We start from the raw sequence: 17,339 nt of genomic DNA on the forward strand, positions 1-17,339 counted from the left end.
GAGCAAACTCTGGGAGATGGTGAAGGACAGGGAAGCCTGACGTGCAGCAGTCCATAGGTTTACAAAGGGCTGGACATGACTTAGCAACTGAACAACAATGTGATTTGATGAAATCTCATATTCTGAAGATGAAAGCCACATTTTATTTATTTTCTAGTACATGGTCACAAATTGGATATACAAAATAGCAGATAACCTTATGATATGCTATTCTTAGAAAGGGGCAGAGAAATTAGGCAAATCTATCAAGTGACTGAAACTTATTTAGGAAAGTGGCTGAAAGTGATGATTTAGGAAAGGGGAGTGCACGCACTCCATTAAAGAAGCAAATGTTTGTCAAATCTGGTCAAAACAAACCCTGAACTGGGGAGAGTCATCAAAATCTTTTCATCATTTAGAGATTAAACTCTAGGAGCAGCTCTTGCCCCAAGAAAAGCCAATATGTGAATATCAAGATGTGGAGAAATGATAGTTATGTTAAAATAAAATAAACTAGCAAGCACGTCTAGTAATGTGTTTACATTATGATTGTGCTTTGACTGCTTCAGTTGGTCTATATACTATTCTTCATAAATACATTTATTATTCATATAACTTTTGCTCAGAGAGTGCAGGCCTTTGTTACTATAGTTTTATTGTTAAAGGTAATTTGGATTTAACATGTTTAAAACCAAACCCCTTCCCTCCATCCAATCTATTTTCTCTTGTATTACTTCTGAATTACTTTTTTATTTAAACAGCATCACCAACCACTTTATCCATCCAGATATGCACAACACAGTTTCTGGAACCATCCCGAGTACTTACTTAAGCTTCCCATCTGCTTTATTCCCCCAAGTTCTGTAGAGTCTGCACTTCACACTCTTGAACATAGCCCTCTGCTGTGATGCTTCTGTCCTAGTTAAAGGTTTCACAATGATCTCTTTCAGATTTCTACATCTGCCTCTTATTCTTTCTGCCTTCAGTGTCAGAGCTTACACAGATGTCCTCCCTACCTTCTCATCTCCACAGGTACCTGGTGACTTTTCCGAAATGTCAATCCATCACTTGAATAACTTAACAGATAAAAATCAAATTCTGAAAGTATTTCAAGTCAAGGCTAACTCTCCAGCCTAACCCCTTAGCCCTCTTCCACCCAGAAATCTATATATAGGAGGGGAAAAAACATAGGTCAATATTTAAAAGAAGAATCAATAATAGCTTTAAGCTAGAAACAAAGTAAACCATTTGTCCTTTGGAGTCATTCTAAAAAATTATATATTTGTTGTATTTTCTACTTTACCAGTAGTATGTTTTCATTAACTATTTTGTTACTATATTTAAAAAATCATAAGAAATGCAGTAAGTGTGACAACCCAGGTCCAAGCCTAAAGTCTTGACTTGGCCTGTTAGCACTGGTAACAGATGCTACATAGGGAATGTCAGAGTATCTGGTAACAACTAAAGAGCCATTTTCAAACTCTGGAAATGAAGCTGCTTTCATATTTTAAAAAAAGCCAGAACTGTGGCTATATCAACTTAACCTTTCTTTTATTTGGATGGAATTTAAATATTCTCATAGCAATTATAATAATACAAAAACATTAGTTGTTCACAACTGGAAAGGAAGAGACATACTTGGATCTGTGCTGCAGATTGTTTTTCTAACTAAATATTCCCTGATCCACAGACGCTGAAATGTCTCTCTCCTTACGTGGGCTATTCCTTCGTCCCTTACTAACCCTTAAGAAACACTGCGGTAGAAGGCTGCTGCTCCACTGCATCTCTGTGAGTGAGGCATTTTCTTCATGTGTGTCGGAGCAAGAAAAAAAGAGATATCCCCTGTCTTGGGGATAAATGATAAGCTGGACTGAAAGGTATAATAACCAATGTTTTACTCTGAACATGCACTGTCCAACAGTCCTCACAACCTCTGTAGCTACTGATCATTCGAAATGTGCCCAGTCCAAACTGAGAGGTGGTGTAACAGTAAAATACACGTTGAATTTTTTAGACTTAATATGCAAAAAAGAATGTAAAATATCTCACTGTTGCTTAGTTGCTAAGTCATGTCCAACTATTTGCAACTCCATGGACTGTACTTTTGTTCATGGAATTTTCCAGGCAAGAATACTGGAGTGGGAAATAAAATATTTGTTTCTCCAGGGGATCTTCCTGACCCAGGGATTGAACTCGTGTCTCCTGCACTGGCAGGCAGATTCTTTATTGCTGAGCCACCAGGGAAGTAACACTTTATATTGATTAAAGGGAAATAATGATATTTGGGATATGTTGAGTTAAATAATATGTAGTATTGAAATTATTTTCACCTATTTCTTTATCCTGCTTTTAATGTAACTATTAGAAATTTTAAATATGTAGCTCATATTTTACATATGCTCAAATTTTACATATGTAACTCATATGAAAACTCTATTATACAATGCTGCTCAGACACAATTTGTTTTAAATAAATGACCAACATCTTGTTTAATTATTATTTGCCTTTCTGTAATTAGAACAGAATACAGAATTTATATTGGCAGGAGGAAGTAGGGAGTGGGAGGTAGTGGGAATCCAATTGTTTCTACTCCCTCATTGTTTAAATTTTGAACAGAAGTAGGGAGGGACAAAAAAAAGATGTGTAAAATCTAAACATAAACCGATTCTTCAGAGGCAACCAGTGGCATCAGAAAAGCAGAATAATGGCACTCTTAAGCATTCTGGAATATTCCCACATACCCAACCTGTGCAACAAAGTCAGTGATCCACTTAGTACAACAAAGCTACCGGTCCACCAAAAGCTTTGGGTGTTAAATTTTCTCCATTTTGCTGCTAGAAATGATTTACACAAAGAGCATTTATTAATTATCTAAGAACTTCCTGGAGGTGATGCCTGCAGATGCTTGAATGTCACACTTCTTAAAAAATGAAGTACAGTTGATTTACAATACTGTGTTACTTTCATGTGTTCAGCACAGTGATTCCTTTTTTTTTTTTTTTTTGCATGATAGGTTATTAAGAAATACAATAATCTTATAATTAATCTTATAATCTTGGGTATAATTCCCTGAGCCATACAGTAAATCCTTGTTGTGTATCTGTTTTATATACAGTAGTTTTTATCTGTTAATCCCATACCCCTAATTTTTCCTTCCTCTCCACTCTCCCCTTTGATAACCATACATTTATTTTCTATGTCTGTGAATCCATTCCTTGTTTGTATAGATTCATTTGTATCATTTTTTAGATTCTACATATAAATGATATCATATAATTGTGTCTTTCTCTGTCTGACTTATTTCCATAAGCAAAATACTCTCTGGGTTACTCTTCCAGTATTTTACTCAGCACTGCCCAACTGATACAAACAGCATATCCTTCATTAATAGCAAAGTGACTTAAATTACTTATTATTTTAAAAATCCACATTAATATGCAAAATTCAAAATTCACAATGAAGTTATAAACAGGTGGCACATTCTAATTTGGCACTAATGTGGTACTTATGATAAAGAGATATAAAACAAAATGATTGTAAATGAGTGAAAAGACCGTGATGTTGGGAAAGACCAGGGCAAGAAGAGAGGGGGGACAACGGAGGATGAGATGATTGAATGGTATCACTGACTCAGTGGACATGAGTTTGAACAAACTCTGGGAGAAAGTGGAGGATAGGGAAACCTGGCGTGCTGCAGTCCATGGGGTTGCAAAGTGTCAGATATGACTTAGCAACTTAGCAACAACAAACGCCATATTTAAAATCAACACAAAAAGTGTGTAAAGTTGTTTCTTACACATACATAATCTGAGCCAAACTTATATCACAAAAGACAAACTTTTCTAAGTTATCACTAAGAAAATATTGCCAGTCAATGTTATCAGAGTCAGTACAGGAAAGAGAACCACTGTTTTAGAACTACTGGTTCCTGACTCACCTTATTAACAACTTTCATCATTTCATAGGCTATTATGAGAATAGAGTTGTAGCATATGTGCATTTAGATCACAGAAATTCAACTATAAGCATTTGGCAGGAAGAGAGAACCTAAAAAAATAACACAACAGACAGAAGTCCCACCATTCGGTTCAATAAAATTTTGTGTAGGAAGGGAGAGAATAATTGTCTTTTTTTCAATCGGTTTCTGATCTCAAGTCTTTAATGGAGGGTGCTGGTCTCACAGGTGATCAAAGACATTGTAAATAATAACTTTGTTTCTACTTAATCTTGATTTATTTGTTGACTTTAAATCCCTGGCAAGATGTGACTTGATGGTGTCCTGATGGTACAATGTGTTTCTCTAAGTCCTGATGTCAATTATGTGGGTTCCTAGCAACTTCCTGTCTCTGTCCTCTATCCACATTACTGAATTTGTGCTTTGGGAAGATCATTTTGGCTGTTGTGTAAGAAACAGAGAGACTGCAGCAAGAAAACAGGAACAACAGTTATTTGCTGACCTAAATTACTGAAAGGATAGGAAGGGATGCAAGTGGATAAAGGTTTCCTGGAAAAGCTGGTCTTAAAAGCTACTTTGTAGAGATTGCTTTGGTTCTTAACAATTATATAGCATTAGTCTTTCTCCAACATAGGTAGGTACATTTATATTGCCCTCCCAAGATATGTTGTTAAAACTGGACATATTCAATGTTCAATGAGATTCTTCGAGACCTCTAACAGTTTCCTTCTTTTCAGTAGTTTCATACTGGTTACAGAGCTTGTGACCAGAAATGTTTTTAATACATTTAAACATTAAACATTTGCTCCAGAAACTGCTAGGCGTCTGGTGATTCAGAAATGATGATAGCAATCTTGCCTTATCTCTCACTTCATTCCAGGTTAGACATAAAATACTTTTCTATCAGTCATACACAGCACATGAAAGACAAAGAAGAAAATGTGGGGAACACCACTGAGAATGACGGTCCAAATTAGTTCACAATTTTCCATGTACACATAAGATATTGCTTGTAGCTCAGGTCCTTTCCTGACTTTGAACTTAAAGGTTAACAAGCTTCTGAAGTTCTTTTTAAATGATACAATTCCCAGAGAGGCATTCTATAAGGAGAAGATGACTTCATTTTACCCAGCAAGTGATATATCTGACATCACTATATTTTAAAACCCTGCAAAACAAACAGGGCCGTATGGCTCAATTTTTTTTCCAACAGCAAACTAACAATCTGGAGTATTCTAATAAACTGCTGTTAGGTCTAGGAATATTTGGGGCCAAAATTTTCTTTTTTTCCCTAGTTATAACTAGTTTGCTAATAGATTTCTTTAGCTTTAGAGTTATAATTAGAAGACAGTTACTACTTTGCATAATCACATTGTAATTGTTATTTGGGTGAAATCCAACCAACTTAAGCATCAGTACTTCCAAAAAAACAATGTCTGGCAAAAAGAGAACAACAAATGCCATGCTCTAATGGGTCCAGGTTATCTAATAATATTTGCCTAATGGTTTAGTGTTGTTTTTTAAGAGGCTCAACAGCAAGTGACATTAGAAATCCATGTATTTTAAGGCATCACAGTTATAACTGGAAATAAGTTAATGTTCTCTGATAAACACTAATGATGATAGTTAGAAACAAAAATTCACGTGGGGTCAGAAACCTAGCCGCCTTCGGTCTGTCATTTGTTAAATTTATGTTCCAGTGGCTGAATTTACTTCTAGTGCCTGGAGAATTTCCAAACACACACATCTCTTGCTTCAAAAGCCAAGAAGCTCAGTTGTAGGCCCCAGTTCTATAGAATGAATGAACACAACTATGTTTCTAGCTGCCCACTCTCCTATCCACTTTTTAAGTTGATTATTCAGCCTTCCCAGAAACTTCATAACTCTTTCAGGAAATTTCATCCTTTGTTCAATCAGCGAGCCCTTTGCTATTGCTTACAACCAAGAAACCTCGCATCTACTTCAAAAATACACATGAGTCTTCCCACTTCATGTCAGCTGTCACTACTCTAGTGCAAAGTCCCATGACATCTCTTCTGTACTAAAGCAGTAACTTCCTGACTAGTCTCACTGAATCCATTCTTGTCCCTCTCCAACCCAATCTATGCATGCTAAGTTACTTCAGTTGTGTCCGACTCTGTGACCCCACGGACTGTATAGCCCACCAGGCTCCTCTGTCCATGGGATTCTCCAGGCAAGGATACTAGAGTGGGTTGCCATGTCCTCCTCCAGGGGATCTTCCCAATCCAGGGATCAAACCCGCGTCTCTTATGTCTCCTGCATTGGCAGGCGGGTTCTTAATTACTAGCCCACCTGGGAACCTAATCTATATGTAATGTGATCTAATGATCTAACACCTAAATACAAAAGTAGCATTAACCATTCTTCTCCATAAAATTCTTATTAACCTAAATATATACTTTAAAAATCATTACCACAATCAATATAGCTCAACATGATTTGGCTCCTGCCTGCCTCTCCAACCTCATCTCCGGCCGCTCTCCCCAGTTCTTTGTGCTTTAGCCACACAGGCCTTCCCTCTTACCTTAGGGTTTTCATGCATATTCTCCCCTCCCTAGAACACCTTCCTCCCTAGTCAATCTAACTCTTCCTCATTGTTTAGGTGTCAGCTAAAACATAGTTTCCTTAAAGAGAGCTTTCCTTATGCTTCAATATAAGTCTTCTTACTTATGAACCTCATAATGTCCTGTACGTTTAATAGATTGAATGTCCTGGACATTATAAATTATATAATTTATAATTATATATTTATATTTGTATTGTTTAGAATATCTCTCTCCTCAATTCTATGAGAGCAGGAAATATATCTAATGTACTCTACATTGTATTTCAGTATCTGGTACATAAAAATCCACATAACTAATAAATATGTTGAATAAATTAAAGAAATGCATATTACTCAGTGAAAGAAGCCAGTCTGAAAAGGCTGCATAGTACATTATTCCAACTACAGACATTCTGAAAAAGACATAACTACGGACACAGTAAAAAGATGACTGATTTCCAGGAGTTCAGGGAAGGGAAGGCATCAATAAGTAGAATATGGAGTATATTTTAGGCAACAAAAAAATAAATACTCTGTATATACTAAACATGTCCTTATACATTTAATGCACAACACAAACAAGCATAGAAGTAAAATTTAGGACCAAAATAATGACAGATGGAAGGGTGTGATGTGTGTGGGGACACAGGGTATGTGAGAAATCTCTGTAACTTTCTTTCAATCTTGGAACCTAGAACAGCTATGAAAAAGAATAAAAGCTTTCAAAAATAAGGTATTGAACAAATCCCCAAAAAAAAAAAAAAAAGAAATAGAATACATAACTTTATAATCAAGCTAAATGAATTAAACAAAAGGTAGGAAAAAGAAAACATAGTAAAGCATGGTTTAAAAAAATTAAGATGCAAAATTATCAGTAATTACAATGAATCAGATATCAGTAATTATAATGAATGTAATAAGTTAAATATCCTATTTTAAGAATATGCTCTATATTTCTGTGTTCTGGATTGTTTTCCCAACTACAAATAATAAGATGAAAAATATATCTCTTTACTTTTTAAAAATAAACCTAATTATAATAATCCAATTTTAAAAAAGAAACAACTGAACAAAATTTGGGAAGTGTATATAAAGAAGTGATTTCCCAGGTGGCTCGGAGGTAAAGAATCCACCTGCTGATGCGAGATGTCAGTTCAGTCCCTGGGTCAGAAAGATCTCCTACAGAAGGAAATGGTAACCCACTCCAGTATTCTTGCCAGGGAAATGCTATGGACAGAGGAGGCTGGCAAGCTGTAGTCTATGGGGTCACAAGAATTGGATACAATTTAGAGACTAAATAACAACAATATAAAGAAGTGCTTCAAAGGAGTCATAGCATATAACTTACAGTTGTAAAGAAGAAAAGTCTATAGTTAACAATCTAAAACTCTATCCTAAGAAACTAAAAAAAGAGGAGGAATTTAAACCCAAAATAAGCAGAAAGAAAGAAATAATAAAAAATAAATCAGTGAAATAGAGAATGGACTAACAACAAAGTCAATATATGCAAAAGCTGGCTCTTTGAGAATAGCCAAAGTGGTAAACTGCTAGTCAGACTGGTTAAAAAATAGATAACACACTGACCAACATCAGAAATGAGAGAGGGAACATTACTGTAGATTCTCAACATTTTTTTAAAAGGCAATATTATGAACAGCTACATGCTGTTTAACAATTTTACATGTCATGGATAAATTCTTTGAAAGACACATATTACCAAAATTGACTCAAAAACAAACGTGAAACCTGAATAGCACTAGAGTTGACCCTAGAACAATGTGAGGGTTAATTGGCATATAACTTACAGTTGGCCCTCGGTATCCATGATCCCTCCACATCTTCAGATTCAGCCGAGGACCATGTAGTGCTATAGCATCTACCATTGAAAAAGATCTGCATTTAAGTGAACTTGTACAGCTCAAACCTGTGTTGTTCAAGGGTGAACTGTATACAAATCTTATAAATTGAATCTGTAATTAAAAAAACACTTCCATAAAGAAAACTCCAGGTCCATTTGGCTTTACCAGTAGACCTACCTTTTAAGGAAAAAAATACCACAAAACAAATTCAGAAAACAAAGAGGAGGGAACACTTCCTAAACCATTTTATGAGGCCATCATTAAATTGATATCAGAACCACACGACAAGATCCAAGAAAATAGAATGATAGGTCAATGGGTGGAAATAAATGAATCCTTAACAGATTTTTAGCATAAATTATGAATTCCAGGTCTCTTAACATATAAAATGGTCTAATGAAAATTTTCCATAGAGTAAGTTCTATAGAATTGCAAGTTGGCACCAAACTATGTGACAGTGGGAAGTCTAATTCTTGTCCTAAAAGCTTAGGAAAAAAACAAAACCATAACTCTTCACATTCAAATTACATGCCATTCATTTTACCTGTGAGTCAACCAAATAACAGATATGAATTGAAGGGCTTATCAGGTTCAGATCATGATAAGACATTTCATAGTGAACTCCCAGTTAAAGGAATTAATTCTAAACAATTTAGCATGTACTTTATATGAAAAAATTAGACAAGCAAATAATTCCAAGTAGTTAAGCAGAGGTAATGAACATATGAAAAGTTTCAATTAAAAGTTAAGAGAAAGAAAGAGGTCTATAATTTTACAAAGTCTGACAAATTTGGTATCAGAATAGAAAAATACATAGTTTTTTAAGAGAAGATACTTTTTATTTCATGTAAAAATAAATTAAATTCTAATTACAGGCAGTGAATAGGTAGAAAAGGAATATTTATTCCTTTTCCAAAGATACTATTTTCCTAGTTAGCTGTCAGAAACCACTTGCACAAATGCAGACCTTCTCCAACAACTGCTTATGAAGTTTCATTATAGATGGTTTTTGGTAACAAAATATATTTCATGTATTAAAAATCAGCAAGCTTTCATGCTACAGCATTTCCTTTCTTTTCTCCACTCAACAAATATTTACTGAGCCCTTAATATATAATTAAACATGGTCCTAGTGCAGGAATGCAGCATAAACAAGATGGACTAAAATCACAGCCGACATGGAACTTACTTTCTAGCTGAGATACATGAGAGGCCAAAAAATAAGTTAAGTTCTAGCATGTATCTTCCACTACTATTCCACTATAATGCTGCCACAATATTATCCTCTGATTCAGTGCTGTTGGATGCAGTTTAAGTAGAATTACAATGTGATAAAAGCCTTTTGATATTGCAGATAAGCCCTCTTGGCCCAATTCTAAGCTAGATCTGTCTTAAAAGGATTATCATGATATAAACCAGGGATCACCAAACTTTTCCTGTAATGAGTCACATATAAATATTTTAGGCTCCACAGGCCACCTACGATCTATACTCCATATTCTTCATTTTTTAACCCTTTAAAAATGTAAATTTATTCTTATCTGGCATGGAATTCTCCAGGCCAGAATACTGGAGTGGGTAGCCATCCCTTCTCCAGGGGATCTTCCCAACCCAGGGATCAAACTCAGGTCTCCTGCATTGCAGGTGGATTCTTTACCAGCTGAGCCACCAGGGCAGCCCTCTTATCTGACAGGCCAAACAAAAACAGGCCAGGGGCCAAATCTAATCTGCAGCCACAGCTCTCCAACTCCTGACCAAAAGATCTGAATATCCTTGCTTGTAAGTGGCTATGCTCAGTCCTACACTTTGTATTTCTTTTAATTTTTTTTATATTTCTTCTCTTGCTATTTGTTGTTTATTTGCCAAAATCTAATAAAACATTCTTTTCTAGAGCTACAGTAGTTCGACTGCTACAGCCTCAAAGTCAGCTCTGAAGAGCAGAACCACCTGCTCCATTTCACACAAGCAACAGAAAGATGTTCTCAGCAGAAAAACCTTCTACGTCTGTGTACTTTAGAGAATACAGCACAGACAGTACCTGCTCTCCACTGACTTCCTGGGGCAGACATATACAAGGTCTAATGGTCCCTTACCTTGCTGGAGGAACATCAATATTGGAAGAAACAACTTTTCGTTTTTGCTCAAGGAGACAGATGGAACGAGTGTTTTCTTTTTCATGGTCAAGTGCTCGGTTAGCTTTTTTGGTGTCTGCTGTTTTCACATCTTCCTCCATGGCCAAAGGAAACAAGTGTTGATGGGACATTTTTTTACTAGAGTCACGTTTTAAGTCCTCTGTTTGAAATGTGAAGGTCATTTCCCGCTTAATGCTTCCCACCTGTGAAACAAAACACAAAAATTCTCACTCACCCAAAATATCAGCTTTACATGACTATGTGCAGATGGCCAGAGGACAGACCACAGACACTGCTGTCCCTGTTCATCTTGAAGATTTTTTAATTTAAATGGGGGAAATCTAACATGGAAATAAAATAACTGACTTTACAAAGGTACAATTGATGTGCTGCCTATCATAATGCAAGCAAGAAGCATCATGAGCACAAGAGAAGCCTTTTGGATGGGCAAAGATTTTGAAGACTTGAAAGCATGAGGCTTCTAAAAAAAATGAGAATTTAAAACATCATTGTTTTCTCTTCTACAACTGAGAAAACTCAAATAAATAAATTCTTAAATATTTCATGCTGATTATGCTTAACAGAGGTTCAGTCTCTGGGTTGGGAAGATCCCCTGGAGGAGGGCATGGCAACCCACTCCAGTATTCTTGCCTGCAGAATCCCATGGACAGAGGAGCCTGGTGGGCCAGTGTCCACAGTACTGCAGAGTCGACACCACTGAGTGACTAAGCACAGCACATGCTTAGCAGAAGAGTGCTATACATATAAAAAAATCAAGTCTTAAATCTTAGACTATGAATAATGATCTTAACCCCACTCTTTACCTCATGAAAAATGTGTTTTTTTTTTATTCTTTATCTATAGCAGATTTGATCTTAAGGAAATCCCTTCATTAGTATGACAATTAAAAAGTCATAACACTGGAACTTCCCTGGAGGCCCAGTGGTTAAGAAGCCATCTTCCAATTCAGGAGACGTGGGTTCGATGCCTGGTTGGGGAACTAGGATCCCACATGTCGAAGGGCAAATGAGCACCTACATGCTGCAACTATGGAGCCCACAAGCTCTGGGGCCCATGTACCACAACTGGTGTGCCCACACCCCGCAAGTCATAATAATCTTTATCATTTTTAACTAAATGCAATGTTTAAGACAAATGTACATTTAAATGTCAAAGGAATTATATCTGGTGATTTCAGAGTTTAGAATTGTGATGGATGAAAAAGGAGACTAAAGTTAAAAAAGGGAATTTTGTATCTTGTAAGATGACTGGCACTGTTCGTGAAGTTTGGAGTGACCTTGTTAAGCCCTGGGCTTCCCAGATGGCTCAGCTGGTAAAGAATCTGCCTGCAATTCGGGAGACCTGAGTTCAATCCCTGGGTTGGGAAGATCCCCTGGAGAAGGGAATGGCTACCCACTCCAGTATTCTGGCCTCGAGAATTCCATGGACTGTACAGAGAGTCAGACACAATTGAGTAACTTTCACTTTTTACTTTGTTAAAGTCCTAAGTGTACAAAGAAGAGCTAGACTGTCAACCCGGAGCCTCACTAATCAGTGGAGAATGTTTCAAAATATGCGTGTCTATGAGACATTTCACAGGTCAGAGTCACTCTCTCACGAAGTCCATGTGTAGAGTCAGTAAACCTTCACTCACCCACTTAAATAGAAAGTATGCTCGTTTGTCTCTTTTTGATTTTAGGTAGGAGAAAAAGCACAAAGAATTTGATCAAGTAGATTTAGAATTTATAGAGCTAAAGCCACAAATATAGGGGATTTTTCAGAATGAAATGAAAGTATGTGTGTTCAGTGAAGCGGAGACTGGCAAAATATGGTATGAATGGCTAGAAATTTTGAGACTAAGGAAAAACTTGAAGCTATATGTTTGTTGGAGCCACAGAACCAGCTCTCATATGTGTTCTCCTTGAGCCCAGGGGTAACTTGTGTGCCTCAGGATCACCGTGGCTGGAATGTATCTTTCATATGAACCCAGAGCCCTAAATTGAGCTCCCTGCTCTCGTTGGCCTGCACTTGTCAGGCAGAAGAGACTATCTTCCACGGTGTTCCTGCCACACTGAGCCCATGCTCCACAGGACAATGTCAGTCACTTTGGTATATTTGCAACTCATTAAAAAGTTACCATATTTCTTAAAATGCATTAATGAATGAACAAAAGTAAGAGTCCAAGAAAAATGAGTGCTTTTAAGAGCTGTTTCAATGACATCAATACTCAATAGAGAGGAATAAGAAACTATTTCATACTTCTAAAATTCAATACATTTTCAATAAAAATGTAGTTTGGAAAACTAATATAAATGTTTTAAAATATCCATCACTAATCACTTTCAGTGCAACTTTTTCTGCCTGGAGGTGGAAGGGAGTGGGAGGCATTTTTTTCACTTCTATAGCAGCTCATTCCCAGCTATGTTACAAAAGGAATACACCAAACACCAGCCACAAAAGATGAAAACAAAGGCCTGGCTTTGATGATTATAAATAGTTTCTCCCTAAGTGTCAAGTATTACATTAATTAAATATTTAAGTAGTCATTAGTATTAAGTTGTAGCAATAATCGACATCCATACCTCCCCAGGGACCAATTCATCTGATTAAAAGAATTCAATCCAAAGAGAGGTGGGGTTGAGGGAGAACATTACAGGAAGGTTAGCTTTTAGCTTCAAAATTTTAGGGGAAAAAAACAGCATTTGAAGCAAACTAATACAAAGTAGAATAAATTTCCTGCAGAAATGATAGTATAATCGTATATCATGCTCTTAGCCAAGACTTCATAATAAAGTAAGCTATGGTAATATTCAACAATGTAAGCTATAAATCTTCCATAATACATTCTAAACATAAAATTAATCTCTAAATGGTAATCAAGAAAGTTTAGCAATGTAATGAAATTCAAAGACTATTCAGCCCAGACTCCTTGTATAAAAGTGGAGTTAAAATGAGTTAGCTAAGATCAAAGAGGACAAAAAAAAATGCAGAGATGAGCAAGAGATTTTTGATACTTTGAGTCATGTGTTCCACTGTTTGTAAGGCTGGTGGAAGGAGTGGGTGACAGATGTAGATGTTCATTATATCTTCATGCTTTAAAGTTTACATACATATATATATATAAAACATGCTCTTTTTAATGTTCTTCCACTCATATCAGATGTCACATTTTTTCAAATTTTAAAAGGAATAGTCACAGGAGAGAAGAGAGTAGAGAGAGAACATGAAGTCAAATCTTGAGACATGGGCTCAGAAATGGCCCAGAGAAACAAGGTAGTGGCTGGAGAGGATGCTGAACCAGGGAGAAGGTTCTAAGACAGGAGGTAACAGAGCGTGTCTGAATGCTGAGGCAGGATGGAAAGAAAGGGATGAGTGAGGGTTTGCAGGAGTAGTAGAACGGGGCAGGGCCAACATCCAGCCATCACACCACCAGCAGATCAGCAGAAGAAAGCAGCAAAAGGAAGAGATAACCTCAATTCAAATTGAACCCCTATTAGATTAGCAGAGGAGAGCAGCTAAAGGAAGACAGGATCCCACTTACATGAGATTTCCAGAAAAGGCAAAAGCTATAAAGACAGAAAGCAGATCGGTGGATTACTTGAGACTGGGGTTGACAAGGGAAACTGATTGCAAATGGACACCAAAGAACTTTGTGCTGTGATGGAAATGTGCTAGAACAAGCCTGTACTGATTTGCACCATGCTGCCAAAGAATGCTCACACTACCGCACAATTGCACTCATCTCACACGCTAGTAAAGTAATGCTCAAAATTCTCCAAGCCAGGCTTCAGCAATATGTGAACTGTGAACTTCCTGATGTTCAAGCTGGTTTTAGAAAAGGCAGAGGAACCAGAGATCAAATTGCCAACATCCGCCGGATCATAGAAAAAGCAAGAGAGTTCCAGAAAAACATCTATTTCTGCTTTATTGACTATGCCAAAGCCTTTGACTGTGTGGATCACAATAAACTGGGGAAAATTCTGAAAGAGATGGGAATACCAGACCACCTGATCTGCCTCTTGAGAAATCTGTATGCAGGTCAGGAAGCAACAGTTAGAACTGGACATGGAACAATAGACTGGTTCCAAATAGGAAAAGAAGTACGTCAAGGCTGTATATTGTCACCCTGTTTATTTAACTTATATGCAGAGTACATCATGAGAAACGCTGGGCTGGAGGAAACACAAGCTGGAATCAAGATTGCCGGGAGAAATATCAATAACCTCAGATATGCAGATGACACCACCCTTATGGCAGAAAGTGAAGAGGAACTCAAAAGCCTCTTGATGAAAGTGAAAGTGGAGAGTGAAAAAGTTGGCTTAAAGCTCAACATTCAGAAAACGAAGATCATGGCATCCGGTCCCACCACTTCATGGGAAATAGATGGGGAAACAGTGGAAACAGTGTCAGACTTTATTTTTCTAGGCTCCAAAATCACTACAGATGGTGACTGCAGCCATGAAATTAAAAGACGCTTACTCCTTGGAAGGAAAGTTATGACCAACCTAGATAGCATATTCAAAAGCAGAGACATTCCTTTGCCAACAAAGGTTCGTCTAGTCAAGGCTATGGTTTTTCCAGCGGTCATGTATGGATGTGAGAGTTGGACTGTGAAGAAGGCTGAGCGCCGAAGAATTGATGCTTTTGAACTGTGGTGTTAGAGAAGACTCTTGGGAGTCCCTTGGACTGCAAGGAGATCCAACCAGTCCATTCTGAAGGAGATCAGCCCTGGGATTTCTTTGGAAGGAATGATGCTAAAGCTGAAACTCCAGTACTTTGGCCACCTCATGCGAAGAGTTGACTCATTGGAAAAGACTCTGATGCTGGGAGGGATTGGGGGCAGGAGGAGAAGGGGATGACAGAGGATGAGATGGCTGGATGGCATTGCTGACTCGATGGACGTGAGTCTGAGTGAACTCCGGGAGTTGGTGATGGACAGGGAGGCCTGGAGTGCTGCGATTCATGGGGTCGCAAAGAGTCGGACACGACTGAGCGACTGATCTGATCTGATAAATTTATTAAAAAAAAAAAAAAAAAACCCAAACAGTATTCTTACAATGGGATGAACATTATGATATACAAATTGTACCATAATAGTGCTGTTGATTAAAAAAAAAAGGAAAAGAAGAAAGAACCAGACCAGGAATAAGTGGTATAGAAAGTATATTTCCCAAGAATTTCCTAGACCAGAAACTGGGAACCTGTGCTGCAAGAGGCAGACACGGAGTGCTATGACAACGCAGGCTGCTGCGAGTAGCTGTGCTAATATAGTTCACAAGTAAGGCTGGCTGAAATCCAGTCCCTCCTCAAGCCAGGTCCCCAGGCCTCTTCACCCATGGAAGAGGGACATTTTTCTAATTCATTCATCTGGAGAAGAACTTTTTATCCTTTATTTGCCCAAAGAGGGCACTCTTACTTGTTTTTGTTCCCAATTTGCACAATGCCCTGGTGACAAAAGGAAACGCTTCTGGAGGTGTGGAGGGCCTGGGCCAAGTTAGCTTCCTTCCTTGAAGCTGGTATCAATTAATGATGTGACTCATATGAGCTGATATTTTTAATAATAGAAAGCTGAGGAAATCTGAGAAATCTTTCGTATCACAGCTCACACGGAGGCAAAGGGTTCAACAGTAGAAGATACCCAGAGAAAATAAACACACTCCCCAAATCTAGAAGTCCTGGGTGCCAAATAATGAAGGAAAAAAAAAAAAAAGCAAAACTCTTAATTAGGAATTTTGAGAAGAAAACACAAGGCAGAGGTTTAGGAATAATCTTAGTCTAGATTTTTAAAAATGCATCTCTTGCATGAGGAAGGGTTAATCTGATTGTATCCCACAGTGACGAGACTGTAAGTTGGAAGGCAGTAGTATTTGATTCTGGTTATCTAATTTCAAGATGGACATTGACAAAGCAGAACAAACACAACAGGGTGATCAGGATGACAAAGGATCCTATTGGAGGAACTGGGAATATTTCATCTAGAAAACAGAAGGCTTAAGGTTCACACGTAGCAGTAGGAATAGTCACTCAGTCATGTCCAACTCTTTATGACTCCATGGACTGTAGCCCGCCAGGCTCCTCTGTCCATGGGATTCTCCAGGAAAGAATACTGGAGTAGGGTGCCATTCCCTTCTCTAGGGGATCTTCCCAACTCAGGAGTGGAACATGGTCTCCTGCATTGCATGTGGATTTTTTTACCATCTGAGCCACCAGGGCGGGCCCACATAGCTACTCTTAAATATGTGCAGAGCCCTCTTGAAGAAGAGAAATTTGAGTTCCGTGTTTCTTTGGAACGAGGGTCGATGGTGCCCACTTCTGCTTCCAACTGACTCCATTTTGACCGTACGGTTTGCTCTCTCTTCCTGTTCCTTCTCACTCTTCCACACATTGTGAGTGAAACACTCTGTACCTATAAAGAACACCGACTAGTTTTCACCTGACTGTGATTTCATGAACTCATAATCTGTGAAGCAGGCGTTATCTTAGAGACTCTAGTCTCACTTCAACGTTTTCTTTTTCATTGTTCCTGTAGAGCCTGAGTGTACTTTTCATTTTTTCAAACATTCATTTATTACAAAATATATGCTTGTTAAAATTTCCATAAAAACGTGTGTAAGACAATATGGGGACAGCTTTATATTCCTCCCCATTCTCCTCCCAACCCTGTCCAGTCAGGTCCAACCCCTAGAAAGAACAGCTTTTAACAATTTACTGCAAAGCCTTCACTTATTTAAAATGCATTAAATTCCTAACTGCATATATGTCTGTCTGGGGTGTCTAAACACCAATGTACTGCATGTATTATTCTGCAACTTATTTTTTCACTTCACAATAAATCACAGGCATCTTT

At 37.6% G+C, this 17,339-nt stretch overlaps 1 protein-coding gene across 2 annotated transcripts in view; it reads right to left on the bottom strand.

Annotated features, from left to right (window-relative positions):
- The window catches only part of ZNF704 (zinc finger protein 704), a 259,768-nt gene that overhangs the window by 188,011 nt on the left and 54,418 nt on the right, over window positions 1–17,339 (bottom strand). For both annotated transcript variants that reach the window (XR_011570627.1, XM_070802741.1), the window contains exon 2: window positions 10,454–10,695. Coding sequence is in view for 1 of the 2 variants with exons in the window: in XM_070802741.1 (XP_070658842.1) it covers window positions 10,454–10,695 (242 nt within the window). In the remaining variant the exon portion in view is untranslated. The remainder of the gene's footprint in view (window positions 1–10,453; window positions 10,696–17,339) is intronic.

The sequence above is a fragment of the Bos indicus genome, chromosome 14 (genome assembly GCF_029378745.1).
Source record: "Bos indicus isolate NIAB-ARS_2022 breed Sahiwal x Tharparkar chromosome 14, NIAB-ARS_B.indTharparkar_mat_pri_1.0, whole genome shotgun sequence".
In the NCBI taxonomy this organism is placed as follows: Eukaryota; Metazoa; Chordata; class Mammalia; order Artiodactyla; family Bovidae; genus Bos; species Bos indicus.